General features: G+C 39.3%; 1 protein-coding gene across 4 annotated transcripts in view; it reads left to right on the forward strand.

The window, feature by feature from the left end:
* Positions 1-10381, forward strand: part of ARHGAP29 (Rho GTPase activating protein 29) — a 55162-nt gene extending 44781 nt beyond the window's left edge. For all 4 annotated transcript variants that reach the window (XM_083359050.1, XM_083359051.1, XM_083359053.1 and 1 more), the window contains exons 17-24: positions 1112-1275; positions 1835-2023; positions 2113-2250; positions 3575-3807; positions 5223-5526; positions 5629-5722; positions 6776-6880; positions 8721-10381. In XM_083359050.1, the coding sequence (XP_083215176.1) occupies positions 1112-1275; positions 1835-2023; positions 2113-2250; positions 3575-3807; positions 5223-5526; positions 5629-5722; positions 6776-6880; positions 8721-9610 (2117 nt within the window). In that variant the 3' untranslated portion in view covers positions 9611-10381. The remainder of the gene's footprint in view (positions 1-1111; positions 1276-1834; positions 2024-2112; positions 2251-3574; positions 3808-5222; positions 5527-5628; positions 5723-6775; positions 6881-8720) is intronic.
* Positions 10382-18974: the final 8593 nt, after the last annotated feature.

An 18974-nucleotide genomic window follows, 5' to 3' on the forward strand; every position in this document is an offset into this window, starting at 1 on the left:
GCAATTCCCCCCCATCACACGATAAAATGATGGGACAACTATCTTCCACAGAATTGCCTAGAATTAGGATCTCATACCCTAAGAGTTAAGAGTCAGACGGAGTTTATTTCTCTCTTTTTCTTCATGTCCCAGGCTTAATCATGTTTTTGTAACTCTGGCAACATAGTTTTCTGCAAGGTCATTTCTGTTGCTCACTACAATACTACAGTATGATTAAATGGTGGTAGTATATCACTCCACAGAGAGAAAACATTTGTGGGCTACTGTTTTCCTGACATGCTTGTTTCCTCTATGTAGTGGGGATTTTAGTTTCTGATACTTCATGATTTCTTTATTTAATTTTAGTTCACTCTTCTAAATCACCAAACTCCCTCAAAGAGAGACTCTGGTGGTGTACAATAAAACATAGAAATATAAAATCAGTATATAAAAAAATAAAACGTTAAGAGTTTTATAATTTTAAAATTATAAAAATTTTAAGGAGGCAAGAATAATTGAGCCCGTTAAAAGCGAGGGTTCTTAATGATCCCATTATACGGTCTTTGAACGGTTTCCAGAAGTATAATAGTATTAATCTCTTGAAGCAAAATAATAATGGTCTTGTGGTTAACCTTAAAAGTTAAGCATACGTTTCATGCATACGTCCATGAGATTTATAAAGTACATCTGCAATTTGGTTAACAGTTGTTACCTCTAATAATATGGTCTCTGCCTAAACGTATGTCATAATTGTTTTGCAATTTTTTTATTGTTTAGTTAATTTATTTTGGGGCTGTTTATTTAATTTCTTTTAACTTTTGTATTGTTGTTTTTATTGTTGTTAGCCGCCCTGAGTCCTTCGGGAGATAGGGCGGCATATAAGTCCCAAAAATAAATAAATAAATAAATAAATTACTGCACAATTGCTTTTTCCTAAAAGCTAAATGCTATATCATCTTTTTGAACAGACAATTTACATATGTCTGCAAAAGCAAAAATATATGGGTAGATGTACTTCGGTGAACATACATGCATTATTATTACGATACCATTTCATAGGATAAATAACTGAATATATTAGTGTACATTCCTTGCACCCTGAAAAACTAACAATAGTCCTTTTTATTCTAAGGTTTAAATGACCTGGCAGCTGAAATTGCCAGTTCTCCTGGACCTTTTCGAAACACTCTCCTATCTAAGGCAGCACAAACACACAAACTTCGGAAACTGAGGTCTCCATCCAGATGCAGGGAATGTGATAGTCTGGTGGTATTCCATGGAGCAGAATGTGAAGAGGTTGGAAATCCAAACACATTTTTGGCTTCCTTATAATGTCTTGTGGGCGATACAACTTACTGCATTCACATCATATCATTTCAAAACCCTCTGGTGCACTGGAGATGTGAAGTTACTATGGGGAGGCTGAAGTGCCAGAGAGGATGGTGCCAATTTATCCTACCAAGCTTGGCAATATATTTGCCAAGACAATATAAATGGCTCTCCTTCTCCAGTGATTTATTACACTTGGCAGAAAGGTTTGCTGGAGAAGTATTCATTATGCTTCATGTTTAAGGGCTATATTGGATCCAGCATACTGGAATGGCTGCCTTTGTATTGTATATACAGGGCATATACGTTTATTTTTGCTATTTATAGTCTGCCTTTTTGCTCGTAGAACACTCAAGCAGCTGTTAATTATTAAAAAGCTTTTAGACTAGTACCAAATCATCGTGAACTGGTTTAAAGAGGCTAAATGCTTTAAATAAGCATGAAATTATATGATGAGCTGAACAGTAGATGCTATATGCCCTTGCCCTTGTTTTTTAATATATCATTTCTTTGCTGCTTCTTTTAGTGCTCCCTTTCCTGTCACAAAAAATGTTTGGAGACTTTAGCTATCCAGTGTGGGCATAAAAAGCTTCATGGAAAACTTCATTTGTTTGGGATAGAATTTACCCAAGTTTCTAAAAATAGCCCAGATGGTATCCCCTTCATCATAAAAAAGTGTGCCTCTGAAATTGAAAGCAGAGCCTTAAATGTCAAGGTAAAGATTCATACTGCTTTTCAAATGCTTTCATTCAAAACCATTAAAATTTCGCTCTCACAATTATTTATGTTTGTTTCGTATTTAAGGGGATATACCGTGTGAATGGAGCAAAATCCAGAGTTGAAAAACTTTGTCAAGCATTTGAAAATGGGAAAGATTTGGTAGAATTATCTGAACTCTATGCGCATGATATAAGTAATGTCCTTAAATTATTTCTTCGTCAGGTAAATAAACATTGTTGTCTTCTTTACTCTCATTTGTATATTGGAAGATTTATTAAGGTGGATGTTTCTTGTGTAGAGTTTTGTGAAAATTCCAGTATTGAGGTGATTGCAGGGAGATTTACCCTTTGGCTCTCGCTTGTATTGGAAGGATAGAAAACAATCAAATTATCGTCCTTAAAATTAGTTTGCTACTGGTTTTTCATTGTCGCTTTTTGTCAGGTTAATTAAAATTAACTATTTTAAGTATAAGTGGATAGGAGAAATAAGCTGGAAAAAAATGGGGAAAAATTAAGAAAATGAAACGGAAAAAATATTTGAACAATAACTTGACTTGTGATGTATGAAAAAAATTCTCTAATCACGCATTAAATAAATGGCTCAAAAAAGTGAAACCTAACCTGTGAGAATATAGAACTGGGGCCTAGGCTAATGCTGACAGCGTATTCTTAAAAAAGAATTGCCATTTTTAATAATACAGCAATTCTATAAATGTGTGAGTTATAATACTAAAATACTATAAAAATCCATTTTGAAATAATACAGCTGGCAGTAGTGTCTGATTACATCCTAGCATCAGTATTGAATGTAACAGTTGGAAAGGGTTTTTTTAGCACAAACTGGGAAATATTAAGTATTTGTTTTGATTGAACAGTTGTGATTGTGCACTGTGGCACATGTTTACCCTAGTAAACAGCTGATAGGTTCAAATTTATCATACCAACACAGGCTGAGAGTCTGAATGGGGAATTCATTGGTGTCCATATTTCATACACCATACTCCTTCCTTAAATTAACAGTCTTTTTAGCTCTTGAATTACAGGCTCTCACTTGCCCTTTCCTCTTACTCAGATTGAAACACATGATATCTGAGTTCACCTGTATAATACTTTATTTTCTTCTGGGAAACAGAGATTATTATTTGTCAGATCAGAGTTTAAGTCATGTGCTTTAATGTAATGTATGAATCCAATCACAAATACATAGTCCCTCTATTCAAGATATTGCAATCGTTCTCTTGTTCTGTAATAAAGCAGATTAATAACTCTCTCATCTATCCAAGTTTTTTATTTTTAGAAACTTTTTACAAATAAATAAAACAAAATTGGTCATTTAAACAAAGCAAAACTTAAAAGTACCCACAGAAGTGTTATTAAAATCTGAAGTTATAACAAGCGGAATTCATCAATAGTACTACGTGAATTTCTTGCAGTATGCTAATTATGCCGAGAGAAAAAATTCAGAACCTTTCCAGAAAAGGATTGCACAAATGAAAAGAAGGACATAAACTTTTAGATGAATTTCTTTCTGATGTTCTTTCTCTCAGCTCCCTGAACCTTTGATTTTGTTTCGACTTTATAATGAATTCATTGGACTAGCAAAAGAAAGTCAGAATATTAATGAGGAACTTGATACGAAGCAGATGAGTCCCAAATCAAAAAAACGGCAGTCAGTTTGCATTGAATTGAATAGGATCATACTTAAAATCAAAGATCTGCTGAAATTACTACCTACAGCAAATCATAACACTCTGCAATTTCTTTTAGCTCATCTCTGCAGGTAAGAGCATTCCAAGTCAACCAGCAACTAGATTTTTCTATATATTTTCCTGTATGTTTTTCTAGAAATAACCTGTAACGCTCAGGGTGGCTTAAAGAATAAAAACATTAAAAAAACATAACCAACAAAACATGGACTAAAACAATCATCATAAAAACAGACACTCACAACAACAGATTAATCACAGACCTGAGACCAAAGCTAGGTGTTGAGGTATTTTCAGAACTCCAGGACAGAAGGCACTATCAGTTTTTTGGGGGGATGGACAGGGGTTGCCGTACCAAAAGACAGGGAATGATGGTAGCAGAGAAAGCATACTTCTCTCCTGGAACATACTGGGAAGCCAGAAACAATTGGAGATAGACGGTCCCTCTATCTAGACCAGGGCTTTTCAACCAGTGGTATGGGTACCACCTGTGGTACATTGGCACCTGACAGGTGGTATGCGACCATCCTAGAAAAGTGGTAGCAGGGGAGGGGAATGAGCTGAAGCAGTGGCAGCACCGCACAAGCCTGAGCGAGAGATGGCTGGAGCTGCAAGGCTGTCAGGACACAGAGGTAGCACTAGGATCAGCGCCAGGCTCCAGCTGGAGCTCGGCACTGATCCTGGTGCTTCTGAGCCTAGAAGAAGTGCCGATCAGCTGGAATGTTGCAGCATCTCCAGGGTCTTGTGATTTACATTCAGATGCTTGGCAACTGATTCATATTTATAATGGTCACAGTGTCCCAGGGCCATGTGAAGTGACCAAAACCTGCTGCAACCACCCAGCAGATGGGGGGGGATAAAAACCAAACACACCCCACCCCACCCCCACTGCCGATCCTCAACAGAAATGCTCACAACAATGAAAACCTCAGACAGGAGGAAGAGCGCCGCCGGGCGGGTAGGCAGGTGTCTTGCTCAGCTGTGGCTTGGGGGGCACTTTTTTCAGTGCCATTGTAACTTTGAACAGTCACTAAGTGAACTGTTGTAAGTCAAGAACTACCTGTATTTCATCACTTTTTTCCTTTTGACACCTTGCTAGGCGACTGGTTGTAGTCGGATGTTGCCATATCCTAAAAGTGGTACAATGGGTGAAAAGGTTGAAAAGCCCTGATCTAGACCAGGGGTTCCCAACCAGGGGTGCTTGCACCCCCTGGGGGTATGAGACGATATTCCAGGGGGTGTAAAAACTTGGGTTTTCAAAATTATAGTGCATATGCATAATTCATTTGCCTTATTTTGAACTTTTGTAAGGGGTGCAAGAATATGTCAGAAGTGTTTTAGGGGTTCGGGGTATAGAAAAGGTTGGGAGCCGCTGATCTAGACATTGCGTTTTGATTAATGTTAGTTGGCAATTAAAAGTATATTTATCTTTACAAATATTTGTTGGTAACACTCAAAACCTTAATGCATTTTCTGTTCTTTTATACAGAGTTAGTGAACAGTCTCATGAAAATAAAATGTCTGCCAGCAATCTTGGCATTATATTTGGTCCAACTTTGATCAGACCACGTCAGACAGATGCCACACTTTCATTATCTTCACTTGTGGATTATCCATATCAAGCCCGGATGGTAGAACTTCTCATCACTCACTATGAGAAGATCTTCGACGAACATTCATCAGCTGTGTCTGAATCTGATGAAAATTCTTTTTCTACTAAAAGTATTTTATCAGTAGAAGATAAAGAAGCAACTCAACAAAGGAAAGGAGGATTCTTTGTGCCTATGAAGCAAGTGAGTCCCTGTTGAGGAACAATATCTATAATATTCTATTTGTATTATTTCATTTAGGGGGGGGAATTTTACTCTTATTTAAAATTTTGTTATTGTTGATAGAATGTCCAAAGGAACAATTCTAAAAGAAGCATATCTCTTGAAGAACCAGATGGTAGCAAAAGTTCCCCCTCCCAGTCTGATTCTTTAGTGAAAGGTAAGTGTTTATATGTTACAATAGATAGCAATAGCACTTAAACCTATATACTGCTTTATAATTCTTTATAGCCCTCTAAGCGGATTACAGAGTCAAGATACTGCCCCCAACAATCTGGGTTTTCATTTTACCGATGGATACACCAGTGAGCCAGAACTGTCTCTTAATTGGTGGGGATAAATATAGATGCCCCCTGTGAAATTGAAAGAACAGTATTAAAATATTTTAGGCTTGAATTAATCTTATTATATCCCACTGCAATCATAAATAGATTCTCAATGGCTAACAAAGACAACGTAACAATAAAAATGCTGCATATAAGCCTTCAAAACAATATTTATTTTTACATTTACTTTTATTCCATCTTTATTATTGTTTTTAATAACTCAGGATGGTAAATGTGCCTAACACTCTTTCCCCTTCTATTTTCTCCACAACAACAACCCTATGAGGTTAGTTGGGCAGAGAGAGAGAGAGACTTTTGATGCTTAGAACTCATAATCTCCTGATTTCTAGTCTAATCCCTAACCACTAGACTAAATTGGCTACCTGGAATCAATACCAAAAGACTATATGGAAAAGCTCCATCTTCAGCCCTTCTGGAAGTTGAATTATGTTGGAACCACTTGTAATATGGAAGGCCATTCCAGAAGATAGTCCCATGTAGTTAAGGTTACTGTTAGTTTAGATGAGTGGTGATGAGGGTATGACTCACTGTAATCAGGTCACTTCACCCGAAGTAAGGCCACCACTGGCACACCAGCCAAAGCTGGGCAAAGGCACCTCTGGACATAGTCTACCTGCTGGTCCAGCTGTAACTGCAAGTCCAGGAGGAACCCAATTTGTGGACCTCTTCCTTCAGGGGCAGTGCAACTCCTAGAGGCAACACAAGGTACCCCAGTGTCCATCTGTAGCTCAGTCTTGCAGTGGTTCAGCTTGAACCTGTTTTCTACCATCCAGATTCTAACAATCTCCACGGTTGACTTCCACGTTATATTAGATTTTTGGGTGCAAATATATAGTAAATGATTGCATTGTTGTTTTCTTTCTTAGAATCTACCTGTGATCTTGAAACAAAACTCAGTCTTAGCAAGCAAAATTCTCTCTCAGAATCTCCTCCTGTCTCGGTTTTGGAAAATGTACCTATAAAAGAATCAGGTTAGTTTTGTAAACTGTGGAGCTTTTATAGAGTTATTCTAAGTTTAAAAGCCAAAGCAATTGTGCCAGGTATTGATGAAAAATGTCAAAAGGTGGGATACATACATACATAAAGGTAAAGGTAAAGGTTCCCCCGCACATGCGTGCTAGTCGTTTCCGACTCTAGGGGCCGGTGCTCATCTCCATTTCAAAGCCGAAGAGCCAGCGCTTGTCCGAGGACATCTCCGTGGTCATGTGGCCGGCATGACTAGACGCCAAAGGCGCACGGCACGCTGTTACCTTCCCACCGTAGTGGTCCCTATTTTTCTACTTGCATTTTTTACGTGCTTTCGAACTGCTAGGTTGGCAGAAGCTGGGACAAGTAACAGGCGCTCACTCTGCTACGCGGCACTCGGGATTCGACCCACCAAACTGCCGACCTTCTGATCGACAGGCTCAGCGTCCTAACCCACTGAGCAACCACGTCCCTCACATAGATACGTACAATTTCCAGGAATCAGTGGTTATAAAATCAGTAGTGTATTCCTTGGGTGCTCAGTGGCAGTGCTAAGATTTGCTTGCAGCATTACAGTAGTTGATGATTTATTCTATCTGCTGCCTGTTTTTTTCATTTCACCTTATGCTTCTCTTCACACTTTTTATCTGGACCATTTTTAAACATGGATTTAAGTCTTCCTTCAAAGCTCACTTGACGGTCATAAGTGTGGAGGAAAGGTTGCATCAAATAAAAGCATAGTGAAAACTTTTTTTTCCCCACTCATGTCTCTCAATCCCCCCCTCCCCGGCCCCTTAGCACTTGTCTTCTGTTAGCTGGGCAACTTAACAGGTGTATAAATCCATCATTCAAAGTGCCACCATCCAATTCTGTCCTTCCCTACAACATTTTAAGGAAAGCTATTGGTTCTCCTATTGGCATCTGATACTTGGTGAAAAGAAGAGAAAGCCAGGCAGATCCACTAATCACTTTCTACATCTGCCCCAGATTAAATCTGTAAGGGCAGCACTATTCAATGGTCTTGTTTCTCAAGCAGAAAAAGGATCGGCTGTGCAGACAGCACAGTATATGCAGGCTCACAGGCTGCTAGATAGTGCTTAAACATGGTATCTGGCAGACTCTGAGAGTTCCCTAATTCTGTAAACGCTATCTCTTTTCTTGTCTTTTCTAAAAGACAATCTGATTTTTTTGCCAGTTTAGTTATCACATTCAATTTTTCATAATGATGAAATAGGAAAAAGTATTTAAATATTGTAGTTCTCTAATATTGTAGGTTACTGTAGGCCATTCCTATCCAATATAGCAATAAATCTGAACAATGAAAACATCTTTATGTAGGGCCTAGTTGTAGCAATCCTTCATTTGAATTTTTTTACCATGTTAATTCTGCAATTATTTAGCCTGACTTTCATCTAATGAGCTGTCTGTCCAGATATGTTAGGAATTCAACCACTTGAAATTCCCAACAAGTGATTCCATCTGGAGAATGCAAAGTTGGAGAAGCTTAAGTTAAAAAAAACAAATATAAAATGTTTGTGTTCATTCTACTAACAAAAACAAACCGGGGGATGAAATTCCATTGTGGATAGCTTCTTGCAAAACAGTTGTAGGAGAGTTCCTTCCTTCTTAAATTATGTTGAGGAAGATGAATGTTAATAAATACAAGAAATAGAATGGGATTCTGGAGTTGGCTGATCTGTCTTTCAGGCATAATTGTTATAAAACAACAGAGTGTAAGAAGAGACATAAATAAGAAATGTGATTCTCTGAAATGTGTATCTTTTCTAGTCAGTATTCAATATTCATACTTTTTGATGACACTCGAAACATTTCTTTCCTCCCTAGAAAATAAAGCAACTCCGGTTTCAGATCAAGACAATGGGAAGCATGACCTTGAAAGTGAGGATGGTGTTAAAAGCAATCGGTTAATAAAACCTAATCGTCAAATAACCAAAGTTCAGTTGCGCCCTCAAAAGGCAAAGCCATTCCTTCGTCCTGTGAGTTTACCCTTAGGATCAATGCTTCCTTCTTGTATTTTAAACGAACGAAACTCCCAAAATGCATGCCTGAGCCCAGACAAGCTTGGGAAAAGTCCTATTATTGAAGAGATTTCTGAGACACAATCACTTCCCTCTCTTAATGCTGGCTGTAGACTCTCTTGTTATGACCCTCAAACTCAGAAAAAGACTTGGGACAAGCAATATAAACAATATGATATAACATCAAAGACAGCAAAGATTATGACCAATATATCCCAGGAAAACCTAATACAAGAGACTGTAAATATATGTGCCTTAAATGCATCTAGCAACCTTGTTAGCAATTCAATGAATGCCATACTTCCTGGTAAGCCATATACAGGACCAGTCAGGGTTGCAAAGACTGCAGGAGAAACTCATTCCACAGCCTCTAGTCCTATTGCTACTTTGAGAATGCCAAGAAGCTTACAACCACCAGCAGGAACATTTTATAGACCACCATCCAGCAATAAGGCCAAACCAAATGATGAGAGTTCTGCATCCAAACCCTGTACAGCAATAATCCAAGAGGAGGTGCCAGAACTGGGTGTGAATCCTGCCCTTGATCATGGCTCTTTGGATTCTTCTAGCCAACATGGAAAGCAACAAAAACCTAGTTCTGAAACCCTGTCCCCTGCAGACTTGAAGCCCACTTATCAGAGATTAAGGCCAAAGCGGATGCAAGAACTGGAACACAGGGAAGCTCATTTTGTATAGGGCACTCAAAACTTCTGGAACTGTTTTTTTTTTTCCTTGAGGATTTCACCTTTGTGCCATATTGAAATTATTTTTATAAATATCTGTACAGACATTTTAAAACATGGAATGAAAAAAGCTGTGAAGAATATTGAAGTTAATTTTTTATTATTATTATTATTTCATTTTTCTCAAGAGTATTTAAATGCATTCCAAATGTAAAAGCAGCTAATATGAAGTGCACTCAAAAAACCTTATAATCTACTTCATTTGTTCAATTGTATTTTTTTTTCTCATGGAAGCCTACTTATGTCAGAGTGCAACAGTGAAAAGAGTCCATATCCAAGTATAAATGGTTTATTAAGACTGCAGAGTATGAAATATAGATACTTAATTTAAGAATAAACCAAAGCTTGAAGCATTGTTGTAAGTGTCTGTATTTAGTTTTTTCTCTACTCTGGACAAATAAATGCTCTCCAGTTCACTGTAACAAGTCACAAACAGTAGTACTGGATATGAAAGCATAATTTGACACTAATAGTCAACTTGGCTGAGAAAGTATTCAGCGAGCCGGAATAATAAGTGTCACTTTCCGGTCTATCTGTTTCTTGTATTATGTTCTTTTCTGAAGTAGATTAAGAATCTCAGTGTTCACAATGAATTGACAAAGTTTCACCTATGCTGGTTGTGTTCTTTTACTCCATTTTGTTTCATTTATCTTTTATTCCTGTGTTTTATGTTACCATATGTAATGCTGGCCAGTGACTGAAATAAAGTATTTTGACAAAGTTATGCAATATCCTCTTGGTTGTTTATGCATTAATAGATCAAGGAAGACTTGTGCTAACATTTGATGTGTTTTAGATGCAGACATAAATGTATAATACTTTTCCATGTACGTAGATAATGCTGCATTTTTGCATGGCAACCTAAATAATGCAAATATTAAATATACATCTAATGCAGCAAGGAATATGAATCTGAAACTTAATGTATCAAGCACCAATAGAGTTGTGTCTGGAAGGGAAAATGGAATCAATGGTTAATAGTTATATATCAATGGTCATATACAAACAGCTAAAAGAACGAGCAACTGTGTGTGGACCTTCTAAAATGTTTGACTAAAGATGGGTAAATGTGGAATTTTTAAAACTTGCAAGTGATGGTAGAAAGGCAGTAGATAGTATGGGGTCTGCTGCAAGAAATGAATGTTTATAAAAAGAAGCAATCACTATGGATCAGAGAGTGCTTCTGCCCAGTTTGTTACAGGGAAGTGAAAGTTATGTCAGGAGAAACACACTAAGTTGAATGCCATGGGAATGAGATCCTTAAGAATTTGGGTGTAGTAAAACAAGACGGGGTTAAGAATGAACGGGGTTGAATGAATGTAAAACTGAGTGACCATTACAAAATAAGTACATTGACGTTTGGTTATATAGAAGGAAGGAATGAAGATCAAACTGTAAAATGAATATATGAAGGAAGATGAAAGAGTAAACCAAGAATACTGTAACTGGATGATGTTGATGAGATCCTCAAAGGTAGGAGTGAGAAGCTTAAAAGAACAAAAGGCAATGGATGGAGAGGTATATGTGTGTTGCAATGACAGAAAGGTCTGGAGAGGTATAGTGACTTGTAGACTATATTTGGCAATGTTTTCTTATTTCTTCTATGTTTTTATTTTCTTTGGATTATAATTTCTTTTCTTTTTGCCTCTATACCTACTAGTAGCTATAGTTATCTGGTGGCTTTGTCAAAATATATATGCAAAGTTAAACAAAATCAAGATCTTAACTGATCAGCCATTTAAATTTTGTCATAAGACTGTTTACTACAGGAATAAGGGTGTGTACAGTATTTGTATTTATATACTTTGTCCAGTACTGCTGGAATGATAAAATACAGCTGGTCAGATTGGTATGGTAAGTACATTCAAAGCAATAGACTGACTTAGATGAGGGAAACTCATCAAATTTGCAAATGACAATAAGCTGGCAGGAATAGCCAACACCGCAAAAGATAGCTCAGGATCCAAATGGATCTTGACAGACTCAAATACTGGGTCCTGTCCAACAAAATGAAATGTAATATAGAGAAAAGTAAGGTTTTACACTTAGGCAAAAAACAAACAAACATACAAGTACAGAGTAGATGAAACTTGGCTCAAAAGTAGTAACTTTAAAAAGGGTCTTGGTGTCCCAGTGGACAATCATTTAACTATGAGCCAGCAGTGCCGCAGTAGCCAAAAAAGCAAATGTAATCCTTGGTTGCATAAAGAGTGGGTTTGAGTCAAGATCAAACTTTATAAAGCCTTAGTAAGACCATATCAGAAATATTGTATCTAGTTTTCATCATCATATTATAAAAAAAAGATGTTGAGACTTTGGAAAGAGTTCAGAGAAGAGCGGCAACGATGATTAGGGGCCTAGAGACTAAAACATGAAGAATGGTTGTAGGAATTGGGTATGACTATTCTAGAGAAAAGAAGGTCTAGGAGTGACATGATAATAGTGTTCCAATATTTGAGGGACTGCCACAAAGAGGGAATCAACCTTATTTTCCAAAGCACCAGAAGGCAAGACAAGAAACAATGGATGGAAACTAATCAAGGAGAGAAGGAACTTAGAACTAAGGAGAAATTTCCTAACAGACAATCAGTGAAATGGCTTGTCTTCAGAAATTGTGGGTGCTTCATCATTGGGGGCTATTAACTGTCCAGCCACTTGCCTAAAATGGTATAGGGGAGAGGTCTCCAACCTTTTGGGCACCAGGGACTGGTTGTGTGGAGAGAGGTTTTTCCGCAGACTGGGGGGTGCGTAGTTTTGTGTGCTGTCTGCATCCCGTGGATGTGGTTTTGCTTGTGCGGACTGGTTGCCGGCATGCCACGGCATGGTACTGGTCCACGGACCGGGGGTTGGGGACCCCTGCTATAGGGTCTCCTTGAGCAGGTGGTTGGGCTACAACAGGGCTTTTCAACCAGTGGTACGGGTACCACCTGTGGTACATTGGCACCTGGCAGGTGGTACGTGACCATCCTAGAAAAGTAGTAGCGGGGGAAGGGAATGAGCTGAACCAATGGCGGTACTGCACAAGCCTGAGCAAGAGACAGCTGGAGTTGCAGAGCTGTCAGGGCTCAGTGGAAGCACCAGGATCAGTGCCAGGCTCCAGCTTGAGCTCGGCGCTGATCCTGGTGCTTTTGCTGAGCCCAGAAGAAGCGCCGATCAGCTGGAATGTTGCAGCATCTCCAGGGTCTTGTGAATTACATTCAAATGCTTGGCAACTGATTCATATTTATTTATTTATTATTTGGATTTATATACCGCCCCTCTCCCGAAGGACTCGGGGCGGTGTACAGGGCAATTAAAACACTATATACAATACATAATATACAAAAATTAAAATAAATTAAACCAAGTAGCCCTAAACAATAAAACACGTTCTAAAATGTAAAATTTAAAATTTAAGATCTAAAACCCCAGTCCCTCACTCCAGGCTGGCAAGTTCAAATAGCCAAGTCTTCAGGTCGCGGCGAAAAGAGCAAAGGTCGGGAGCCATCCGGAGCTCAACAGGGAGCTGATTCCAGAGGGCAGGCGCGCCCACAGAGAATGCTCTCCCTCTGGGGGCCGCCAGTCGACATTCCCTGACCAACGGCACCCTGAGGAGGCCCTCTCTGTGGGAGCGCACAGGATGATGGGAAGTTAACGCCGGCAAAAGGTACTCCCGTAAATAATCCGGACCCATGCCATTTAGGGCTTTATAGGTCATCACCAGCACCTTAAATCTCACCCGAAAGACAACTGGAAGCCAATGCAGCTCGCGGAGCAGAGGTGTTACATGGGAGTATCGGGACACCCCCATCACAACCCGCACGGCCGCATTCTGCACCAGCTGGAGCCTCCGAGTAGTATTCAATTTGTGATGGTCACAGTGTCCCAGGGCCATGTGAGGTAACCAAAACCTGCTGCAACCACCCAGCAGAGGGGGGGGGGGATAAAAACCAAACACCCCACCCCTGCTGCCAATCCTCAACAGAAATGCTCACAACAGTGAAGACCTCGGACAGGAGGAAGAGCGCCGCTGGGCGGGCAGGCAGGTGTCTTGCTCGGCTTTGGCTTGGGGGGGCACTTTTTTCAGTGCCATTGTAACTTCGAACAGTCACCAAGCGAACTGTTGTAAGTTGAGTACTACCTATACTTCATCACTTTTTTCATTTTTGGGGGGCAGGGTCATCAAGTTTTTGACACCTTGCTAGGCGACTGGTGGTATTCGGATGTTGTCATACCCTAAAAGTGGCACAATGGGTGAAAAGATTCAAAAGCCCTGGGCTAGAAAATCTCCAAGGTCCCTTCCACCTCTATTAATGTGTATTCTATAAGTACATTGAAATATTTATATATTACTAAAATGTATTCAATATGTTTAAACTGCAGCATCAAGTACTTCCATGTATTTAGTAAAACCTCCTTAACTTGCTATCCCAATTACTTGTAATGTCTTGATTTTGCTATGATTTATAGGACTTCAGAACTCTGGCCATTTCAGACATTCAGATCGGTTGATAAACTTCTTGCCAGGACTATTAAATGCAGAATTTTCCCTTCTTGCGATGGGGCTTACATTTTGAAAACAAAGCTGCTCCACATTAAATTGAAGGATTAAAAAAAAAATCTCCTTACAACTGAGCTTGGTAAGTGTTCACTGTTCCTGAGATAAGGCATTCCTCTGGACTTCTTTTCAGAAACTCTTTCAATTCTCATAGCCGGGCAATGTTTTTGTGGCAGATACCATTACAAACGAGGTAAGCCAAAGATATTTTTGAGTGTTATTCTTAAACGATGCAACCTTTGCTCTTTTTTAAAAAAAATATCTTAGTGTGGGAATGTTGCTGGTTTTGTAATGTGGCAAGTATCAGATTGAGTATGTTTGGGTACAAACGTAAGATATTGTAAGCCTGTAATACTGCAGTGAAACCGAAGATATCTCTACTTAAATTGCAGTGATTTATATAAAAACAAGGTCATTGTATTTTGCATTACACAATCATCGTAAAAGCAAGGTACAGCCTTTTCAAAACCCATTCATAAGATTTATTTTGGCAGCCAAGTAAAATGATGCTTGCATAGACAAATGTAAGTAGAAAATTAAAATGCAAGGTATGAGACACTATTGGTAATTGCATTTAATAGTCTTGAGGTAACTGACTATTCTATAGAGGTGTAATTCTGTATGTTCAACAGAATTCTTGATTTTGGGAATGTAGTTCCAAATAACTCCACAATAAAACTCTTCATCATCTTATCTCTGATTTTACTAAAGTGTTTCTCATCAGTCCTTTAAAACGGTTTCTTATCTAGCTTATGAAATGTTTAGAAGTTCTACAAATACACTTTTATTTCTGATAAAATATCAAGTGAATAATACAAAGAACAATTCCAATATTTATTTACCTCCAATAGGCCTTAAAATACCTTTTCTTTACTGAAATCTTGTAAAGTTTCTCATATCAGACTTAGAAACACGGATGGCCTGGGTCAATATACCTTATCTATTGAAAAACCTTAAGTGTGCTAATCATGGTGGCCAATCATTTAAAAATGTATACCATTCTCCTAAATGAAGAGTAAGTTAATACGCTTAATATATACATATCCTCAGGCATATGTAGCTTAGTTACATCTTAAGGATAGCTATCTATCAACAAATAGTGCCCTTAGGTCATGAAAACAAAATGACTCTTACATTCCAGTTCATAAATGTCATGTATGCTGCTGCTGTTGCTTCAGCTGTCCAATCAGATATAAAACTTTCTTCGGCAGGAAAAAGCTAGGTCCTCAAGAATTATCTTTTTTTGTGAGGGAGACATTGCATTTTTTAACCACCGAGAGAACTGCTATTAAAACCTAACCATAACTAATCCCAGAACATATTGGAACAATATTTTTATGTGCAGCATGCACACTTACACACTTTCTCAGAATGTGCCCTTTCTCCTTATTGAATGGTGCTTTTAGCACCTGGAATACATCAGGTTGGGAATGGATGAATCAGTGCAAACTGTGCAGCTTTTAAAGTCCAGGTTATTCCTGCTATGTGTAGGATACTGGCTAAGAGAGAGATGGGATGCAGGAATAATAATAATAATAATAATAATAATAATAATAATAATAATAATAATAAGAAGAAGAAGAAGAAGAAGAAGAAGAAGAAGAAGAAGAAGAAGAAGGAAGAAGAAGGAAGAAGAAGGAAGAAGAAGGAAGAAGAAGAAGAAGAAGAAGAAGAAGAAGAAGAAGAAGAAGAAGAAGTTGTTGGAAGGGACCTTGGAGGTCATCTAGTCCAACCCCCTGCTCACGCAGGAAACCCTATACCATTTCAGGCAAATGGCTGTCCAGTCTCTTCTTAAAAACTTCCAGTGTTGGAGCATTCACTGCTTCTGGAGGCAGGTTGTTCCACTGATTAATTGTTCTAACTGTCAGGAAGTTTCTCCTTAGTTCTAGGTTGCTTCTCTCCTTGACTAGTTTCCATCCATTGCTTCTTGTCCTGCTTTCAGGTGCTTTGGAGAATAGCTTTGGCTCCCTCTTCTTTGTGGCAGCCCCTGAGATATTGGAACACTGCTATCGTGTCACCCCTCGCCCTTCTCTTCGTTAAACTACACATACCCAATTCCAGCAACCACACATACCCAATTCCAGCAACCAATGAATGAATCTGATAAGACCCTTCACTCCCTTAGCCACTATTTTAGCCAAATCATAGTCCACATAAACATTTCAAAATGAAAGCTAAGAGGCCGACATATACAATAAGAGGAAACAGGTCCCATTGCTGACTGGTTTGGAGCATCAGAAGGAAGCATTTTGCTCATGCGTCCCTTCCTTCTCCTCCTCCCTTTCCTTCCCCTCATCTCAATGTTTTGTTATTCATTGGACTGCAACAAACTTTGCTACTGAGGTGGCAAACTAGATTGAACAAACCTAATGAGAATTGCCAATCCCAGCTTGATCAGAAGCTGCCCTCATCTGGAAAGTTCTTTTCTCACCACAATATGCAGGCTACAATATGGTGCAAACTATTATTTTGATAAATCTCAAGTGTTCTTATAAAGCAAACATTAAAGCAGGAAAGAGAAAACATGGACACAGACATAACAGAAAAACAGAATAACGTTTCTGATTCATGAACTGGAGAATCATAAGAATCATGATAATATCTGAATACAGCCTATCTACCCACCCTGTGATGGAAAAAAATATGTACTGGAGTCCCTGTACTGTATATTGTATTTGAATAGATTTAGTTCATGCTGAGGATCTAAAAACTAATATTGCAAACTGCTCCTATTTAGACGTAGGATTGTTGGATTATGATAACTACAGTAAATATTTTGGAAGTCTGCACATATAAATACAATTAATATTTTATACCCTTTCAAAAGTATAATTAGCATCCTAAAAATTCCAAGATGTTTTATCCTTGTATAATTAACCAATATCCAGAATTTAAATGGAGTGCATTTGTTTTTGTTTTGTTTATAGTTTTGATAATTAAAAAGATCCATGGCCTGCTGATTATAGAAATCCTACCCAAAGCAAAAGTAGGTCACAAACACAGTTAATAGTAGTTAAGAATAGCAACAAGTCAGTTCCCATGTCTTCAAATGGGATTTATAATTTAATTAGAGAAGATTATACTTAATGTAATCCACAAGTCAGATGTTGGTACAGCCTATCATAAAAGAAGCTTTCTAAATAATCTTTATTTCTGAGTTAACTAACAATCTTAGTATAATAATTTTAAACCGCATAGAATACAAGAGGCATTACCCCTAGGTAAATATATATAAAATTGCACCTTATAAAATTGCAATTCTATGCACGCTTACTAGAAGTAAATACCATATCACTCAGTGGAATTTACTTTTGAATGGTCATGTGGAGGATCATGCAAGGATTATGTAATGTATTGGGATTTACTTGAACTGCTTTCACGTGTCTTTTAAATGCTGCTTAAGGTTGCTCAATTGGTGTGTCTGTGTAATGGTCACTGACTTGCCAGACAAGCTGTCTCTAAGAAGATCATTGAAGGATTTCGGGCGGGAATTGGTTCCTTTAAACCTATTGGCAGCCGCCTAGTGGCCAACCGTATAAGTGGCTGTGCAGAAGCCTCTGTTCTCAGTTCTGTTCCTGTTTGCCTCAATAAAGCAACGTTCCTGTTTGCAACCTCTCGTCTCGCTTACTGCCTCCAAAAGAACTCACTACACAACACTGGCGACGAGGATGGGATCCTGCTTCTTCAGAAGAGCTGAAAGTCACTAGGGGGTGAGGCCAGAAAAGCGCCTGGCAGGGACCATGTTCCCGCCCCTCAGTCAGCCTAGCAAGCCATGCTAGCGACCACACCACCCTGCGGACCAGTCCCATGGCCTACAGAAGAAGCAGGACAAGGCAACAAGAGGCATGAGCCACAAAGATTTCCCTACGATGGTGAAAGTCGGAAAGCTTGCGGAATTTGATGTTACTCACCCAGAAAGATGGTCATCCCACATCTCAAAAGAAGAAAACTACCTCCACGCCAACCAAGTTGCTGAAGATGGCCTGAAGGCCGCAACTCTCCTCTGTGTCTGTGGGCCTACAACATTCAACATAATGGAGAACTTAGTCGCTGGAATCCGTTACTTACACGGACCTGAAGAAACAGCTTGGTGACCATTTCCAGCCCAAGCTGTTGGTAATTGCTTGGAGGCACGCCTTCGAACGAGTTCAACAACCTGGAGAGACGGCCACGGAATTCATCGCGGCGTTGAGACAAGCTTTGCACCTGTGCCAATTTTTGGACTTGGAAGAAAGGCTTTGAGACCGACTTGTCTGAGGACTAAGGAGCAGAGACCTGCAACAGAAACATTTTACAAAAGAGACTCTCTCACTCCAGGTAGCCTTAAAAGAAGTCATAGCAGACGAAGCTGCCGGCAGAGCCGTGAAGGCCTTACAGCCTGCCAAAAGCACTCCTCATGAGGAAGCCATCCACCATGAGGACGCCGAGCTTCCAGAAGACGCCGACTTCGACCACAAAGTTGACAAGATCCAACGTCACCATGACAAGTAACTGAAGCCCCCTTACAAGGCAGTTCCTTTCCCTCGGTGTTTGGGCTGTGGCAACTGCCACCAATGAGTGGACTGCTGGTTCCGGAAAGCCGCGTATCGGGCCTGCGGGAAAACTGGCCACATTGCATCAGTCTGTAGAGGTCGCCAGAAGGACCACCAATTGGACGATCCGATCAGGAGAGGTACCGGGGCCCCAGGGGTGCATAGAATAGGGTTTTGCTCCAGCCGTCAGAGTGTTTGCCGTACAGGAGCTCGCCGCCCCCTTAAGCCCAAACTTTGGCTTCAAGTCG

The sequence above is a fragment of the Vipera ursinii genome, assembly GCF_947247035.1.
Source record: "Vipera ursinii genome assembly, chromosome: 3".
Taxonomy (NCBI): domain Eukaryota; kingdom Metazoa; phylum Chordata; class Lepidosauria; order Squamata; family Viperidae; genus Vipera; species Vipera ursinii.